The sequence below is a fragment of the Artemia franciscana genome, chromosome 8 (genome assembly GCF_032884065.1).
Source record: "Artemia franciscana chromosome 8, ASM3288406v1, whole genome shotgun sequence".
Lineage (NCBI taxonomy): Eukaryota > Metazoa > Arthropoda > Branchiopoda > Anostraca > Artemiidae > Artemia > Artemia franciscana.
This window is the reverse complement of record NC_088870.1, coordinates 14953895-14974679: the sequence shown is the minus strand read 5'-3', so window position 1 is coordinate 14974679 and position 20785 is coordinate 14953895. Positions and strand designations below refer to the sequence as shown.

Below are 20785 nucleotides of genomic sequence, written 5' to 3'. Positions count from 1 at the left end.
CTCTAGGCATACTCAAAGGAAAATTAGGCATTATTTGTTGAAAGCATTGATCAGTTTTTCTTGAGCATCTATTTTTGCTTTTACTATTTTCCTACAGTAACTTGACACCCCATAAGTGTATCTAAGGCCATCACTGTCTTCCTGAGTCACAATAAAGCCCACCAAATGACATTAGTACCCACAGAATCACTGTTCTAGAGCATGTCTTTAGCATGGAGAGATTGACACAACCTGGATATTCTTCTGTCAATTTGTTAACCATAAAAAAGAAACAATGTTGGGTCTACTTTTGATATTAAACATGTTATGATGATGTGCCTACCCAACTCCAGGCCAACAGATAGTTATCTGCAAAGTTTATCAATGAGAATTGTTTAAGAAAGGGCAACACCCTCTGTGTCATATTTTTTAACTTCACAAAATATTCAGAGCCATTCTGAGTGTTGCAGCCTCATTAAGAGGCTGGCCTCAAACTATACCTGGATAATATATATTCTGCCAAACACATTGGTTGTCTTCCTCAGAGTGACACAAAAGCACAAGAAATGGTATGCTTATCTAAGTGGTATAGACCACTCAACTGATGTAAATAAAAATCATTATTCCAAAACCTAAAGTCCTTAAATTTGGTTTAGCCTTTTTTTTTATGGCACTTGGTATTAACCAAGTGACATATAGTGATCACAAATCTGTTGGTCTGTCTGTCCTGGTTTTGCTAGTTTAGGCACTTCCAGATAAGCTAGGACAATGAAATTTGGCAGGCATATCAGGGACCAGACCAGATTATATTAGAATTAGTCGTTTCCCTGATTTGACCATCTGGGGGGGGGAGTGGGGGATAGTTAATTCGAAAAAATTAGAAAAGATAAGAAATTTTTAACTTACAAACAGGTGATTGGATCTTAATTAAATTTAATATTTAAAAGTATATCGTGTCTCAGAGCTGTTATTTTCAATCCCGACCGGATCCGGTGACGTTGGGGGAGTTGGAGGGGGAAACCTAAAATCTTTGGAGAACGCTTAAAGTGGAAGGATTGGGATGAAAACTTGGAGGGAAAAATAAGCACAAGTCCTAGATACATGATCGACATAACCGGAACGAATCTGCTCTCTTTGGGGGAGTTGGGGGGAGGGTTAATTCTGAAAAATCAGAAAAAATGAGGTATTTTAACTTATGAGGAGTGATCAGATCTTAATGAAATTTCATATTTAAAAGGATTCGTAACTCAGATCTCTTATTCTAAATCCCGACCGGATCCCATGTCATTGGGGGGAGTTGGGGTGGGAGGAACCAGAAATCTTGGAAAAGGCTTAGAGTGGAGAGATCTGGATGAAACTTGGTGGAAAGAATAAGCACAAGTCCAAGATATGTGGCTGACATAACTTGACTGGATCCTCTCTCTTTGGGGGGGGGGGGGGTATTGAGAAAAATTTGAAAAAATGAGGTATTTGTAACTTACGCACAGGTGATCAGATCTTAATGAAATTTGATATTTAGAACAATCTTGTGCTTCAGAGCTATTACTCTAAATCCTGACAAGATCTGGTGACATTGGGGGAGTTGGAGGGGGAAACTGGAAGTCGTGGAAAATGTGAAAAATGAGGTATCTTTATCTTATGAATGGGTAATCGGATCTTAATGAAACTATATTTATAGAAAGATTGTATGTCTCAGATGCTCCATTTTCCGGGGGCATAGGGGTTGGAGGGAAACAAAAATCTTGGAAACAGGAAATCTTGAAAAACACTTTGAGTGGAGAGATTGGGATGAAACTTGATGGGAATAATGAGCACAAGCTCTAGATACGTGATTGACATATTCGGAACGGATCTGCTGTCTTTGGGGGAGTTGGGGAGGGGGGTTGATTCAGAAAAATTGAGATATTTTTAACTTAAGAATGGGTAACTGGATCTTAATGAAATTTGATATTTAAAAGAAACTCATGTCGCAGAGCTCTTATTTTAAATTCTGATCAGATCTAGTGATATTGGGGGGAGTTGGAGGGCAAAATCGGAAATCTTGGAAAACGCTTAGAGTGGAGAGACAGGATGAAACTTGGTGGGTAGAATAAGCAAATGTAAAAACATGATTGACGTAACCGGACTTGATCTGCTCTCTATGGGGGAGCTAGTTTGGTGCTTCTGGACATGCTAGGACAATGAAAACTGGTAGGCATGTCAGGGACCTGTGCAAGTTGACTTGATAAAGTCGTTTTCCCCGTTTCGACCATCTGGGGGGCTGAAGGGAGAAGAAAAATTAGAAAGAATAGGGTATTTTTAACTTACGAGTGGCTGATCAGATTTTAATGAATTTTAATATTTAGAAGGACCTCGTGTCTCATAGCTCTTTTTTTGAATCCCGACCGGCATTAAGCCTCTGATTTTCCTTTTAAATCAATCCATTGATTCTTAGAATTTTGCTAGAGCTCATGCCATAAGAGCTCTTGGCTCTTCCGGCCTCGTCACAAGTGCCATATGACCTCTTAGCTCTTGTTTTGAAAAAAAAAGGAAAAAAAAAGAAATTTAAGTTTTGAGGAAACTCAAGTACCATGGATAAATGAATGACGCAAATGGAAACAGCTCAAACAAACTTTAGAATCAGATTTTATATGCCTCAAAAATGTTCGCCTTGCTCAATTTTTGTATACTGCTGAACCATCAAATGTAGCTTTTGAACCAAAATTGAATTCTAGAAGACATTTGTCAGATCTGTTTCCCTATATGACTATGAATCTTGGCTTTTAGAAGTGTCTTATCATCAGCATCAGATTACCTAAAAGGGTTATTACTGCAGATCTTTGTCAATTGTGCTTGCAATCACACTAGACCTATAAAATATTACAATGCAATACCTGATCCTCTAGTGCCAAAGCAGACCTTGAATGGAAAGAAACAGTCTGTCTCTTTGGTTCATGAGCAAAACCTGACTTGAAATCAATTCTTTGAATGCAAGACTACCAAATCTGAACTTGGCTCTTGCAAGGTACAACAAAACATATGTGTATAAAGTAGCTGTTCGATCTGTTCCTTTTTCTGTAGTTGGGACTTTGTCACTGAAGGTATTCCATCTTTTGAATATGTAGGTCTTTGACTACTGCTGTTTATGTAAAATTCTGAGGATTCAATAGAAATTTGAAATTTCAAAACTATACTGGTTCAGCCATATCTTGAGAAGACTAGATGAGCAAGTGCTTGTATCTGCAGTGCTGAAGAATTGTTGGGCTACTGTCATAAACAAACTTGACCTGACAGATGGACTTCACAGTTTTGGCCGAGATTGTGCCAAATGAGTGTCAACCATATTGAGTCTTCTATATCTGGGTGAGGCAACCATATCTGGTCCCACAGCAAGTACAGTAAAAGATATAGGATCAAGCTTTTACAGGTGATTCCAAGAGTTTTACTTTCCATCGCTTTTTCTTCATTATCAGGAAATACTATAGAATTCTATTGATGCATATAGAATCTCATTACATTAGTAAAACTTAACCTTTTGAGGTTAGCTTAACAGTCATTTCAATCTAAAAAAAAACAAAAAAACATATCATGATATCCTTTTAGGTTGTTTTAACCCCTTATTGATGAAATGATTGTAATAATCATCTTTATGACCCTAAAAAAGAGAATGTAATAGAAAAAGGAAATATCTGTTGGGTCGGCAAGGAAGGATTTGAACATCCTAATAAGTTTTTAAAACATATCTACTATTTGAGAGGGATTTGTGGTTTTCCATCTGACAATAATCACACCTAAAAACTTTACAAATCTTGCATTTAGACATGCAGTTTTAAATTGGATGTTTATCTTCATTATTTCTTTAAGTGTTTTTCTTGTGATTAGTATAGCCTATTTAATATAATATAACTGAAAATGATTTCAATTGAATTGTAATTGCTTTCAAAGAAAATTGTGTAGCCAATAACAGACCTGTAATTGCTTAGACATTAACATGTTTAACCCAATTAAAGTAAGCACCAAATTCACCTCCTTGATAGTAGGAATGAATCAATAAAGCTAGTGATAAGCTGCAAGGGTATGCAACCCTTTGCAATCCTGGTCAGATAAATTGGGGGCGTCCCATTTTATTGTATATTATTTTTAGTGGCATTTATTTCTTAGTTTACATGACCATCCACTTTTATTTAATCATTTCTTTTTAGCTAAACTACCTGAATGAAGCACCAGTTGATGGACCTGGCTATGACAGTGTTCCAGAAAGCTTTCGGTTCGAAAAAAGCTTTCAATGGGTAAGTCAAATAACAAAATTAGTTTCCCACACAGGCACAACTAGGAGAGAAGGATGAGTGTCTACTAGTGGTGGGATGATGTTACTATTTTTCTAATTTCGATTCTTTCTATAAGCCTCGATTCTGATACAATTCCTAAGAGACTTTTCTTTCCTTTTTTTTGCTGTATTGATACAAGATTTTTGGAAGTCACATTACCAAGTCAAATGGGGAATAAAAAATATTTATGATGCAACCGCTGACTACTATTGATTTGCTGCTGACAAATGTCAGGCTTGAAGACTAATGCTGAATAACATAGTTGAAATTTAATCTGCTTTTAAGAAGTTATAATCCGTTTTCAGCAGTATTTTAGGTATATAAAAAGAGCATAAAAAGGGACCCTTTGAAGGTTGTATTCTTTTTTCTTTTCTGTTTTTCTTAAATCAAGCCCAAATATATCATTTCTGCGCTGCAGAAATCAAAGAAAGAAATTGGAAGATATTATCCACTGTATAGATTTTTCTAAAAATACAAACGTCGAATTTTGGTAATAATTGCTTATTCTCTTTTGTAGTTAGTTTACAGAAGTTCATCAATATAATATTTTGTATCTCTGTAATGTTGAATTTTCTGTTATTTTTCCTACAATATATTAAATTGTTTGTATAATTTGTCTATGCAATATTTTTAAGAAGTATCACCTTCATAGATACTTTCTCCCTCTGAGATAAAACTAAGCTTACATAACCAAGAAAGTTATGTTGTAGAGCTATTTTCAAATGATGCTGTAAACTGCAAATATATATATATATATATATATATATATATATATATATATATATATATATATATATATATATATATATATATATGTATCTGGCACGTACGCAGAGGGGGCCTTCGGGCCCGGCCCCCTCCCCCCCCCAAAAAAAAATTGTGAAATGTTTACTTTCCCCCAAGATTTCTTGGGATTTCTGGCAAAAGTAGGACATTTATTAAGAATCTAGATACATGTGTGAAGCCTCTTTTGGGGATTTTACAGAATGCAATTATCTGGTCAAGTCACTTCCCAATTATTAACCCATTTTCTGTCTAATTTGTTACCCTGTTTGAAGTAATTAGTGATTGTACAGTTATTTTTTATTTTATTTTTGTAAAGAGAGTGTGCTTTCCACATCAAAATAGAATTATCCTTGATATTAGTGCGTTTATCCCCCCTTTTCAGGATAAAGTACAGCTTTTAATGGATTAATTTTGGAAACTATCATTTTTCATTAAAATCAATGTTATCGCAATAGAAAAACTGCCCCCCACAGCATCCATATTACACTGTTAACCCTAAAATTTCCCTTTCAGTGGGATATAATAGATTAATCACGGAGATCAGCACCGCCGGTTTGGACCTTAAGGGTCTAGTGCCGTCTTACTACTTTTTGTTTGTTTGTGGGTTTGCATATGACGTCATTATAAGTATATAAGGCTTTATGTATGACGTCATTATAAGATGATGCTACAGACCGAGACACTGGGACACAAATGACGACCGGGACATTGAGACGCAGGGAATATAAATGATGACCGGGACACTCAAAGAGAAATTACAGACTGGGACACCGGGACACAAATGACGACCGGGACACAGGGAATACAAATAACGACCGGGACACAGGGACACAACTACAGCGGGGACGCTGGGGGGCACAGGGGGGATATACAAATGACGACGGGGACACATGGAATGTTCGATTAGCAATCAACATCAACAAAGCTCAAGGGCAATCATTAGAAAAATGGGGTATAGATCTGAATACGGATTGTTTTTCCCATGGACAATTATATGTTGCATGTTCAAGAGTCGGTAAACCTGATAATCTATTTATATGCACAGACAATGGGACAGCGAAGAATGTTGTATATTCGCAAGTTTTACGTAGTTAAAAACATATATTTATATATATATATATATATATATATATATATATATATATATATATATATATATATATATATATATATATATATATATTCACAGGTAGGATACAGGGACACAACTACAATGGTGCGTAACGACTTACGCGCTTGGGGGGCTTGGGGGGGTGCTTAGCGCCCCCACCATCTAGGCTAGTATATATATAAATAAGTTGTATGTATATATATATAAATATATATATATATGGTGCGTAACGACTTACGCGTGCGGGGGGGCTTGGGGGGGGCGCGAAGCACCCCCACCAACTAGGTGTTGCCTAGGAATCACAAGAACAGCAAGAAAACAGGATTGCGGCTGATAGAGAAAGTAAGAAAAGAAAGCGTGCCGAGGAATCACAAGAGCAACCTGAAAATTATCGCCTGGCATTCAGGTACAGCCCAGTCGATGATTATAGCTTGAGTAGATGTGTTCAAATCGGGACTATGTCTAAAATTTGTCCCTATTGCAAGGCCTTGAAATTCAATGGTGAAACAATGGGAATGCGTTGCGCCTCAGGAAAAGTTAAACTTCCTCTATTGGCTGCACCACCAGAGCCATTGAAGTCTTTGCTTGCTGGAACTACGTCAGAATCTAAGCGTTTTTTATCACAGATCAGACAATATAACTCATGTTTCCAAATGACGTCGTTTTGTGCCCAAATCGAAAATCCAGATCAATTTATGCCTACTTTCAAAGTAAAAGGGCAAATTTATCATAGAGCAGGGTCCCTTCTACCATTCTCAGGCGAGAATAATAAATTTTTACAATTGTACTTCATCAGTGATAGAAATTCTGAATTGAATGCACGTTGCGAAATTTCTCCCGACGTTGAAAGGACAATCGTTTCCCAATTGCAACATCTTTTCCACGAAAACAATAATTTAGTGCATCTGTTCAAAACAGCCATCGATTTGATGCCTACTGATACGCATAAAATTGTTATTTCCGCTTACAAAACGCCTCCTGTGCAACATATGCGTAGATACAATGCTCCAACTATCGACGAAGTGGCAATCGTTATGGTCGGTGATCAGTTTTTACCTCGAGATATTATTCTTCATAAGTGAAACGCTCAGTTGGTAAGAATTGCTGAAACTCATCGATGCTACGATGCCCTACAATATCCTATCATTTTTTGGGATGGAACCGACGGCTATCACTTTAATATTAAATTGATAAATCCAGCCACTAACAAAGAAATGAATAAGAAATGCAGTGCACTGCATTATTATTCCTATAGACTAATGATTCGGCAGGATGAAGACAATTATATTTTGAAATACCGTCAATTGTTTCACCAATACGTCGTTGATATGTATGCAAAAATTGAATCAGAACGTTTGCTGTTTATCCGTCTGAATCAGACCAAGCTCTGCTCTGAACAATACATTCATTTGCGAGATGCAGTTGTAAATGACGGTAATACCACAAACGTTGGAAGATTAACGATTTTACCTTCGTCATATGCTGGCAGTCCCCGTCATATGTATGAATATGCTCAAGAGGATATTGCGTATGTTCGTCTCTATGGTCGTCCAGATTTATTTATTACATTTATCTTGGGACGAGATATAGCAGCTATTACTTCAAGGACAATCGGCGGTTCATAGACATGACATTACGGCCCGTGTCTTCCGTCAAAAGTTAAAATCACTGATAAGCTACATAGTAAAACTTAAAGTGGGTCAGTACGATGTTGGATGTACTCAGTGGAATGGCAAAAACAAGGATTGCCACACGCACATTTTAATCTGGCTACATGATAAAATTACTTCTAATGAAATTGACGATGGGATTTCCGCTGAAATACATCATGAAAACGTCGATAAGGGCCTTATAAACGTCTTATATGATAGTATGGTAAAAAATATGATACATGGACCTTGTGGTGCACTGAAGGAAAAATCACCATGCATGGCCAAAGGAAGGTGCACAAAGCAATATCCTCGACTTTTAGTACCCAGCAAAATTACCGGCAATGATGGTTACCCACTATATAGAAGAAGATCTACTGAAGATGGAGGTAAAACAGCAATAATAAAGAAGCATAACGGCACCACTATCGAAGTAGATAACCAGTGAGCTGTTCCATATTCACCTTTGTTATCAAAAACTTTTAATGCACACATCAACGTTGAATACTGTAACTCCGTAAAGGCAATCAAATACATATGTAAATACGTCAACAAAGGGAGCGACATGGCAGTTTTTGGCTTGCAGTCCGAAATCAGTGATATCGATGAAATCGTACAATATCAATATCTTGCAATTCTTTCATTTCCGATAAATGAACGAAGTCCAGCTGTTGTTCACTTAGTGGTACATTTACAGAATGGACAACGTGTTTATTATTTGCAATCCAACGTGCAACAAAGAGCCCTGAATCCACAGGATACAGCGTTAACTGCTTTCTTTTCGTTATGTCAAAATGATTCTTTTGCAAAAAAAACTGCTGTATACTGAAGTACCTTCGTATTACACGTGGAATGCTAAAAAGAAATCATTTGAACATCGAAAACAGGTTAAGTCAGTCGACGGCCAACCTACCATCTTCAAAGATACCGCGATAGGAAGACTCTACACCATTCACCCCAATCAACATGAATGCTTCTTTCTCCGCCTGCTTTTGGTGAATGAACTCGGTCCGACGTCCTTTGAGTATTTGAGAACTGTAAATGGTACTATACATGACACTTACCGTAGTGCATGCCAAGCTCTGAATTTATTGGATAATGACCAACACTGGGATAACTGTATCAATGATGCGTGCGAAACGTCAACTCCAAGTCAAATTCGTGCATTGTTTGGAATTCAAGTCCCGGTGTACCCAATTCTTCAGTGTGGGGCAGGGGTCAGTGGCGTGACTCTGTAAGCTTAGCCAGAGTCGACCCAGCTCTAAATAGGTACCTGGAGAAATCTGGGGAAGGTAAACAGGAAGGGTGTGCGAAAGCACTGGATGGGTGGCCCCCAACACCCCATTGTACTTCCTGGCTGAAGGGCCAAGAAACGGAGATCAGCACCGCCGGTAGGGACTGTAAAGTCTAATGCTGTATTCTTTACCTTTACCTTTATACTAACAATGTCCTCTCCTTCAGCTCCTACAGATTTATGGGACAAATGTAAATCGAAAATGACCGAGGATATACTCCATCGAAAACGATTAGAGACGTCAGATATGACCTTTGATTTTACATTAGAAATTTATAACTACACTTTAGTTATTATTGAATATTTGTGCGTATGTACGGCAAACAAACTTCTTCAGGATTTGGGAATGCCTTCACCTAATCGTAACGCTGCTGTTTCGACATGTGTAGAACTGGATCGTGAACAAAGTTTCAACACTAGTGATCTATTGTCGTATGTACAAAATAATATTTCTAAGTTAACGTCTGAGCAAAAAGACATTTATGATAAGATAATGCATTGTGTAAATAACAACGTTGGAGAAATCTTCTTTTTGGATGCGCCAGGAGGTACTTGTAAAACGTTTGTGATAAAATTGATTCTGGCATCAATTCGATCAAAAATGACAAAGCATTGGCAATTGCGTCGTCCGGAATAGCCGCAACGTTGCTACCTGGTGGAAGAACTGCTCATTCCGCTTTGAAATTGCCTCTGAATTTGCATTCTACAGAAACTCCCTCGTGCAATATTTCCAAATCATCTGGGATGGGTAAAGTATTGCAGCAATGCAAACTTATTATTTGGGACGAGTGCGCAATGGAACACAAAGAATCGCTCGAGGCTCTGGAGTAATCATTACGAGATTTGCGAGGAAATTCGAAACCCTTTGGCAGCACATTAATATTGCTTGCGGGAGATTTCAGGCAAACATTACCTATAATACCTAGATCAACCCCTACGGACGAAATGAATGCTTGCCTGAAAAATTCTAATTTATGGGCACACGTAAAGACATTCAAATTAACTATGAATATGCGTGTCCGTTTGCAAAACGATGACTCTGGTGAAATATTATCAGATCAATTGCTCGCAATTGGAAACGGAAAGCTCCCAGTAGACTCAATTTCAGGACGCATACAACTGCCTGCTGAATTCTGTAATTTAGTGACGTCCAAAAATGAATTGGTTGAAAAGGTATTTCCGAATATTCTAACCAATTATAAAAATCATAAATGGCTCAGTGAATGAGTGATATTGGCAGCCAAGAATAAAGACGTCCACGAAATCAACAACATTATTTTGACCAAGATTCGAGACCAGGAAGTAATTTACAAGTCAGTCGACACAGTTCTGAAACCGAATGAAGTTTTTAATTATCCATCTGAATTTTTAAATTCCCTGGACCTCCAAGGATTTCCACCACACGTGCTACAACTAGAAATAGGCGTACCAATAATACTGTTACGAAATATTAACCCACTAAAGCTTTGCAATGGCAAGTGACTTGCCGTAAGAAAAAATAGTGGAAAACGTAATAGAGGCAACAATCTTGACAGGGCCTTTTTGAGGGTGATGCTGTTCTTGTTCCTCGCATTGCCATGATTCCAACGGATCTGCCTTTTCAATTTAAAAGATTGTAATTCCCAATTCAATTAGCATTTCCAATCACCATCAACAAAGCTCAAGGGTAATCGTTAGAAAAATGCGATGTAAATCTTAATACAGATTGTTATTCCCGTGGACAACTGTATGTTGCATGTTCGAGGGTCGGTAAACCTGACAATCTATTTGTATGCACAGAGAATGGGACAGCGAAGAATGTTGTAGATTCGCAAGTTTTACGTAGTTAATTTATAGTGTATATGTATATCTATCTATCTATATAAAAATAAGTTGTATGTATGCATGTTTGTCTTTTTGTAAAAAGGGGGTTTGTATATGACGTCATTATAAGTCTATAAGGCATTGTATATGCACAGACAATGGGATAGCGAAGAATGTTGTATATTGGGAAGTTTTACGTGGTTAAAAACATATATATATATATATATATATATATATATATATATATATATATATATATATATATATATATATATATATATATATATATATATATATCTACTAGCTGTTGGGGTTGCGCTTCGCCCCCCCCCCCCGCGCGCGTAAGTCGTTACGCGCCATTGTAGTTGTGTCCCTGTGTCCCACCTGTGAATATAGATATATATATATATATATATATATATATATATATATATATATATATATATATATATATATATATATATATATATATATATATATATATATATGTATATATATATATATATATATATATATATATATATATATATATATATACATAGATGTATATATATATATATATATATATATATATATATATATATATATATATATATATATATATATATGTGTGTGTGTGTGTGTCTTTAACTACGTAAAACTTGCGAATATACAACATTCTTCGCTGTCCCATTGTCTGTACATATAAATAGATTGTCAGGTTTACCGACTCTTGAACATGCAACATATAATTGTCCATGGGAAAAACAATCCGTATTCAGATCTATACCTCATTATTCTAAGGATTGCCCTTGAGCTTTGTTGAAGGTGATTGCTAATCAAACATTCCCTGTGTTCCCATCGTCATTTATATATCCCCCGGCGTCTCCGTTGTAGTTTTTTCCCTGTGTCCCAGTCGTCATTTATAGTCGACAAACATGACGTCAGTCGACACACAAACATGACGTCAGTCGACACACACGTCCCAGTCGTCATTTGTGTCCTGGTGTCCCAGTCTGTAATTTCTCTTTGAGTGTCCCGGTCGTCATTTATATTCCCTGTGTCCCGGTCTGTGTATACATTCGTTTTTGAATTGGTATATGATGAAATAAATTTTAATTTTTTCCTTTTTTTCTTTTTTTTTTGTTTATGCCTTTTTTTAGCTTTTTAGTTTTTTTTTCTTTTTAGTTTTTTCGTAGTTTTTACCTTTTTTATTTATTTTTTTTATTTTATTTTTTTTTTTTAGTTTTCTTTTTATCCTTTATTTTTCAGTTTTTTTTCCTTTTTTTTTGTTTTTTTTTTTCTTGTTCAGTCTAGTTTTTCTATTAGTTTTTTTTTTTTTTTTTTTTTTTTTTTTTTTTTTTTTTTTGCTGTTTTACCTTTTTTTAGTTTTTTTTGTAGTTTTTACCTGTTTTTGACTTTTTTTAGTTTTTTTTTCTTCTTTTGTATTAATGCTAAAGCCAAGGTTCGAACCTGGAACCTCTCGGACCTAGAATCTGGAACAAAACGCTTTACCAACTCAGCTACTTCGGCTTGAATACATTTACCTTTTTTAGTTTATTTTTTTTTTTTTTTTTTTCTTTTTCTCCTTTATTTGTCAGTTTTTTTCCTTTTTTTATTTGTTTTTTTTTCAGTTTTTAGTTTTTTTTAGTTTTATTATTAGTTTTTAGTTTTTTTTTCTTTTTAATTTTTTTTTTAGTTTTTACCTTTTTTATTTTTTGTATAGTTTTTTTTTACTTTTTTACCCTTTTTTGTATTTGTATCGGATTAACGACGCTTCTTGACTACCAAGGTCCCTGCGTCGGCCCTGTAGTGCATTCCTGCAGCATGGTTCGATCTCTGGGTCCCGTTTTACCACGCTAAAGTCAAACCCACTGCGCCAACACAGGTAGTTATATAACTGAGCTAATTCGGCTTGAATACATTCGTTTTTGAATTGGTATGTGATGAAATAATTTAGACGTCATATGCGGACAGTGACGTCACTCGACAGACACACAGACAACTTATTTTCATATATATAGATATTCACAGGTGGGACACAGGGACACAACTACATTGGCGCGTAACGACTTACGCGTGTGGGGAGGCTTGGGGGCGTGAAGCGCCCCCACTAACAGCTAGTTTTAGTATAAATCCTACTATTGCAGAAGAAACAGCTGAGGAACCGGCTCAAAGAGATAATGCCAAAAGGCTTGCGGCTAAAAGGGAAAGTAAGAAAAAAAATTGTGCCGAGGAAACACAAGAGCAACGTGAAAACAGGCTTGCGGCTAAAAGAGAAACTACCAAAAGTAAGCGTACCGAGGAATCACAAGAGCAACCTGAAAACAGGATTGCGGCTCAAAAGAAATTACCGAAAAAAATCAGGCCGAAGAATCACAAGAACAACTTGAAAATAGTTTTGCGGCTCAAAGAGATAATGCCAAAAGAAAGCGTGCCGAGAAATCACAAGAGCAACATGAAAATTATCACCTGGCATTCAGGTATAGCCCAGTCGATGATTATAGCTTGAGTAGATGTGTTCAAATCGGGACTATGTCTAAAATTTGTCCCTATTGCAAGGCCTTGAAATTCAATGGTGAAACAATGGGAATGTGTTGCGCCTCAGGAAAAGTTAAACTTCCTCAACTGGCTGCACCACCAGAGCCATTGAAGACTTTGCTTACTGGAACTACGTCAGAATCTAAGCGTTTTTTATTAAACATCAGAAAATATAACTAATGTTTCCAAATGACGTCGTTTGGATCCCAAATCGAAAATCAAGATCAATTTATTCCTACTTTCAAAGTAAAAGGGCAAATTTATCATAGAGCAGGGTCCCTTCTACCATTCTCAGATGAGAATTATAAATTTTTACAACTGTACTTCATCAGTGATAGCAATTTGGAATTGAATTCACGTTGCGAAATTTCTCCCGACGTTGAAAGGACTATCGTTTCCCAATTGCAACATCTTTTCCACGAAAATAATGATTTAGTGCGCCTGTTCAAAACAGCAATCGATTTGATGCCTACTGATACGCATAAAATTGTTATTTCCGCTGACAAATTGCCTAATGGCGAACATATGCATAGATACGATGCTCCAACTATCGACGAAATGGCAATCGTTATTGTCGGTGAACAGTTTTTACCTCGAGATATTATTCTTCATAAGCGAAACGCTCAGTTGGTAAGAATTGATGAAAATCATCGATGCTATGATGCCCTACAATATCCTATAATTTTTTGGGATGGAGCCGACGGCTATCACTTCAATCATAAATTGATAGATCCATCCACTAACAAACTAACCGATAAGAAATGCAGCGCAATGCATTATTATTCCTATAGACTAATGATTCGTCACAATGAAGATAATTATATTTTAAAATGCCGTCAATTGTTTAACCCAATACATCGTTGATATGTATGCAAAGATCGAATCAGAAAGTTTGCTATTTATCCGTCAGAATCAGACCAAGCTCCGCTCTGAACAATACATTTTATTTGCGAGATGCAGTTGTAAATGACAGTAATACATTGGAAGATTAACGATTTAACCTTCCTCATATGCTGGCAGCCCCGTCATATGCATGAATATGCTCAAGATCCTATTGCGTATGTTCGTCTCTATGGTCGTCCAGATTTATTTATTACATTTACATGTAATCAATCTTGGGACAAGATACAGCAGCTTTTACTTCAAGGACAACCGGCGGTTCATAGACATGACATTACGGCCCGTGTTTTTGCATCAAATTTTTGTTTTGCGTAATTTTTGCATAAAAAAACATTTAAAAAATAGAGAGAGCGTAATAAAAAAAATGAATCTAACTAAATTATAGCCATTAGTGCCCTGAATCGGGTGAACCGCAATTTGAATTGTCTAATATAACTGTCTTTTTAAACTAACAAAATTTCTTTAACATTGAAGAGATAGCCAAGAGACTTGGACAGCTTTCGCCCCTTAATGGGTTCATTAAATATAATGGCAAGTTTCATGTTCATAATTCAATTTCTTTAAGCTTGCACTAAAAGCACACCAGACCTTGTTGGCTAAACTTAAGAAGCTTTGAGAAAGTTGGTTGGTTCATCAAAATTGATGATTAAATTTCTTTTATAGGAGCATTGTAAAGAGTGTTACTGCCAGGAGGCCCAACCAGGTTAGTTATATTTTTTTGTTTTTTAAGTTTAGATTTTTGTTTTCATGGCACTTGGTATTTACCAAATGACATATAGCGATCGTAAAATTAGGTATTTTAACTTAAGAATGGGTGATCAGATCTTGATGAAATTTAATATATAGAAGGATATCGTGTCTCAGAGCTCTTATTTTAAATCCCGACTGGATCAGGGGACACTGGGGGGAGTTGGAGGGGTAAACCTGAAATCTTGGGAAACGCTTAGAGTGGAGAGATCGGTATGAAAATTTGTGGGAAAATAAGCCCAAGTCTTAGATACATGATTGACATAACTGGAACGGGTCCGCTCTCTATGGGGAAGTTGGGGGGGGGGTAATTCGGAAAAATTAGAAAAAATTAAGTATTTTGAACTTACGAACGAGTGATCAGATCTTAATGAAATTTGATGCTTAGAAGAGCTTCGTAACTCAAGCTTCTTATTCCAAGTCCCTTATTGCTTTTTATACTAATGTTCGTACTATAACTAGATAGGTCAAATCGGTTGTAGTTTAGTAATAGAAGCTAGCAGGGGGGGGCAGCTCCAGGAACCATTTAATTGTTTTAATCTTTTACTTCCAATTATTAAAGTCAAAACTTGTAACTTAAACGACTATTCAGCGCTGATAACGTCCTATTCCTTGCGATTTGGATTCACATTCTAGCTCATACATGTAGATGTTGCCTCTATATACAAAACCATGCTGACTTCTCGCTATTTCGCTTTTCCAAATGTTTCTTATAACCAGCTCCAAAAAAAATTGTCATAAATGCACTGAGGATTATTGCTGTTATTAGTCGCATTTCACGTAACTTATGTGACATTTATCTCGGTATTAGCATGATGTATGAAATATCTGCTGCAAACAGGATAAAGTGAATCCGGACAATATATGTATATATTTCTAACAATTTGGAAATTTTATGCTCACATATAAACGGTACCAACCCATACTCTTTATCTATTGTTATCAGTTTTAATAAGCAGCACTTGGAGACCAAGCTTCGCTTGGTGAAGGGAATTTTAGACATACAAAATATTCAGTGCCCCTCCCCCGTCTTCTGGAAGTCTATGCCCCCCTTACCCTGATTTATACAGAAAATGCTTAATGTTTGTATATTCCGTTTTTTTTTTTTTTACAAAGATACAAAGGAAAAAGTAATTTTTAAACTCTAGGTGACAATTTTTCTCATCCGATTGGCATCTCTGACAAATTTCAATTAGTTTAAGGTTTCTACCTTAATTGTGCCAAGGATTGTTCAGATTTTTTAAATATTCTTAATCAAACAGTGCTGAACGAGTAAGTTAATATTTCAAATATTTTCGAATGCTGTAAATTAAAAATACTTTTGATATTTCAAATGTAAGGAAAAGTTCCAGGAGAGATTATCCATGGAGAAGAATTTCAGTAGAGTGGGGGGAAAATTTGTCCGTCGATTTTTTTCGTTGGACACCTCCTTTTTTGTTATTTTTTATTTTAAAAAATTGAAAAAAATGAAGTGTACTTTTTGGGTGCCAGGATTGCCGTATTAAGTCAAAATTTATAAAGAGCAATTAAATATAAAAAATAAATCATGAATGAGCCCTTAATTCCCTATGATGTCCATGTGTCAGGCCCAGCCTTTTCATTCCAAAAATGTCACCCAAATTGTGCTTTTAGTGTGCCAAGTGTCACTGTATGATGGCTTTATCAAGTCTAATATTAAAAAAAGACGATAAAATACAACTGAATGGCGCAATGTACGGGTCTGTTGGAATAGTTGTTCAACAGTAAGATTTAGTCTCCTATGAAATTAATTTGAAAACTTCATCCGTGAAAAAATATTTTCAAATAAAAGTAAAGAGCTATATTAATTACCATATAAATTAAATACGCTAAATTTTGACTAAAGTTTAAAATTTAGGCTAAAGTTTGACTATTTCTCGCAACTCTACTTTTTAAAATAATAAAAAACTTTAGTGTAAAGTTCTAGGTGTTGTGGAGGGGACAAACCCTCTCATATACGGAATCATTTATGTTCGTTTTAAGTTTTAATGTCACTCCTTACTTGCAGTTAAAAAAAACTTTAATTTCTGAACGTTTTTGAATTAATGCATGTTTTGATTTTGGCTCACCGCACACGAATAATTAAAACGAAATTTGTATATATTTTTCTATTTGTTTTGCTAAATGGCTTTCTCACAGTTTGATCGGATGATTTTAATAAAAAAAAATGTGGGGGAAGAGGCGTAGTTGCCCTCCAATTTTCGGCTACTTAAAAGTGCATCTAGATTTTTTTTTTTTTTTTTGCAAACGTTTTTGGTAGTAATAAACATACGTACCTTACGAATTAACTTACGTAACGAACTTCTATATTTGTGTATTTTTATTATGTATATGAGGGGGTTTGCCCCCTCGTCCATACTTCGCTCTTTACACTAAAGCTTGTATTTTATCCTAAATCTTTAAGAATGAGCCGTGAATAATAAAGACCGTAGAATAAATAGTTGAAATTACTAAAAATACTTTAGCGTAAAGAGGAAGGTATTGTGGAGGAGAAAACCTTCTTTTAGACGTAATATTTTATTATCGTTTTAAGTTTTAATGCTACTCATTACTTCAAGGTGAATAATTTTTTTTTTCTCATTGTTTCTTTTTAAATAATGCTAGAAAATCCTGCGCTCCCTTCATGGAAATTTTTCTTCCCTCATGATAAATTCGTCTATGGAAAGATCCTCCCACGTAACCCCCTCCCCCGACCCACTCACACCTCAACGCGAAAAAGTCCCCTGAAAGCGTCTGTACACTTCATAATAACCATTACTATCAAACAGTTCGTGGTAACGAACTGTAGTAAGGAGCGACCCGGCTCAATAGTAACCGAAACTCTAAAAAATAGAATTTTGATACCAATAGTTACATTTAAAAAATTGCATTTTAATGCTGATTCTAAATATATAACTTTCATCAAGATTAGTCTTACCCATCAAAAGTTACGAGCCTGGGAAAATTTGCCTCATTTTAGAAAATAGGGGAAAATACCCCCTAAAAGTCATACAATCTTACAGAAAATCACACCATCAGATTTAGCGTATCAGAGAACCTTATTGTAGAAGTTTCAAGCTCCTATCTACAAAAATTTGGAATTTCGCATTTTTTGCCAAAAGACAAATCACGGATGGGTTTTTTTGGGTTTTTTTTTCCAGGGGTGATTGCATCGACCCAGTGGTCCTAGAATGTCGCGGGAAAGGGGAGGGCTCATTCTAACGGGAATTAAAAGTTCTAGTGCCCTTTTTAAGTGACCAAAAAATTAGTCACTTAAAATCCCACGCTCATTTTTTCCCCAAAGTCACCGGATCAAAATTCTGAGATAGTCATTTTATTCACCATAGTCGAAAAACCTAATAACTATGTCTTTGGGGACGACTTACTACCCCGCAGTCCCCGTGGGAGGGTTTGCAAGTTACAAACTTTGACCTGTGTTTACATATAATAATGGTTACTGGGAAGTGTACGGACGTTTTCAGAGGTATTTTTTTGGTTTGGGAGGGAGAGTTGAGGTTGGGGGGGGGGGTACTTGGGAGGATCTTTCCATGGAAAAGATTCTCATGGGAGAAGAGACTTTCAATGAAGGGGGCGCAGGATTTTTTTGCATTATTTAAAAAAACAATGAAAAAATAAATATGAGGTTTTTTCTACTGAAAGTGAGAAGCAGCATTAAAACTTCAAACGAGCAGAAATTATTGCGCATATGAAGGGTTTACCTCCTCGTAATACCTCGCTCTTTACGCTAAAGTATTTTTAGTAATTTCAACTATTTATTCTACGGCCTTTGTGATTCAAGGGTCATTCTTAAGGAAAATAGCGACGAAGACCACACTGCCTTTCCATAACAAACAAATACAACGTAGAGACAATAGGGAAAAATTTTTTCAAGACTAAATTCTTTATACTCAAATTCAATTAAAAATGATCTAACAAAATAGTTTACTAAACCAATTTATAATAGTACTGAACCAACTACGAAAAGGCCTTTGAGACAGGCTGCTAAACAAGCAAGATTAGCTTTAAGAAATTGCATCTAATCATTTTATTCTCTTTAGTTTGAATGAGTTTATATTTCTTCATTTCATTCTTTTCGCCAGTCCTGGTTGAACTTCGCTGAAGTAAGGATGCTAGGGCTATTTTAAAAATATGTTTTAATAAGTGTTTTTAACTATTCAGTTTTAATTCTCACAATTTGATGTAAGTTCTTATATATATATATATATATATATATATATATATATATATATATATATATATATATATATATATATATATATATATATATATATATATATATATATATATATATATATATATAGTTTCTCTCTTATTCTTGTATTGTTCTGAAGACGGCCCTTGGACATAGGGCCGAAATTTCTACATAAATAATTTCCATTATCTTGAAAAAAAATTTCCCTATTGTCTCTACGTTGTATTTGTTTGTTATTCTTAAGGAATTGGGACAGAATTTAAGCTTTAGTGTAAAGAGCGAGGTATCGACGAGGGGTGAACTCCCTCATATACGCAATAAAAATATACGAATATAGAAGTTCGTTACGTAAGTTAATTCGTAAATTATGTATATTTTTTACTAATGAAAATGTTCGTAAAACAATTAAAAGTTCTAGTTGCCTTTTTAAGTAATCAAAAAATTGGAGGGGGAGGAACTAGACTTCCTCCCTCTCTCCTTTTTTCTCAAAATCTTCCGATTAAAACTATGAGAAACCCATTTAGCCAAAAAGAAAATTAATATGCAAATTTCGTTTTAATTATTTATGTGTGGAGAGCCAAGATCAAAACATGCATAAATTTAAAACGTCCAGAAATTGAATAAAAAAACAATTTTTTTAAATGAAAGTAAGGAGCGACATTAAAACTTAAAACGAACATAAATTACTCCGTATATGAAAGGGGCTTTTCCTCCTCAACGCCCCAATCTTTACGCTAAAGTTTTTTACTGTTTTAAAAAGTAGAGCTAAGAGAAAGAGTCAAACTTTAGCGTAAAGAGCGGGTTGTTAAGGAGGAAATTTCATATACGGAGTAATTTCTGTTCGTTTCAAGTTTTAATGTCGCTCCTTACTTTCATTTATAAAAAAAAATAGTTTTTTTTTTTATTTATATCTAAACAATGGTGAAAGTCTGTAACTTGCAGCCCCTCCCCCGGAGACTGCGGGGGATTAAGTCGGCCCCAAAGACGCAGTTATTAGGTTTTTGACTAAGTTGAACAGAATGGCTATCTCAAAATTTGATCCGGTTACTTCGGGGAAAATATGTGCGTGGGAGGGGGCTTAGGTGCCCTCCAATTTTTTGGTCACTCAAAAAGGGCACTAGAACTTCTAATTTCCGTTAGAATGAGCCCTCTCACAACATTCTAGGACCACTGGGTCGATATGATCACCCCTGGGAAAAAAAAAATTAAAAAAAATACAATAAATACGCCCCGTGATCTGTCTTCCAGCAAAAAATACAAAATTTCACATTTTTTAGATAGGAGCTTGAAACTTCTACAGTAGGGTTCTCTGATACGCTGAATCTGGCGGTGTGATTATCGTTAAGATTATATGATTTTTAGGGGGTATTTCCCCATATTTTCTCAAATAACGCAATTTTCTCAGGCTCGTAACTTCTGATGTGTAAGACTAAACTTGATAATACTTATATATTTAAAATCAAGATTAAAATACGATTC

The 20785-nt window shown here is 35.6% G+C and overlaps 1 protein-coding gene across 2 annotated transcripts in view; it reads left to right on the top strand.

Moving 5' to 3' along the window:
- Window positions 1-20785, top strand: part of LOC136030028 (uncharacterized) — an 84079-nt gene that overhangs the window by 4171 nt on the left and 59123 nt on the right. For both annotated transcript variants that reach the window (XM_065708643.1, XM_065708642.1), the window contains exons 2-3: window positions 4161-4247; window positions 15013-15052. In XM_065708643.1, coding sequence (XP_065564715.1) covers window positions 4161-4247; window positions 15013-15052 — 127 coding nt within the window. The remainder of the gene's footprint in view (window positions 1-4160; window positions 4248-15012; window positions 15053-20785) is intronic.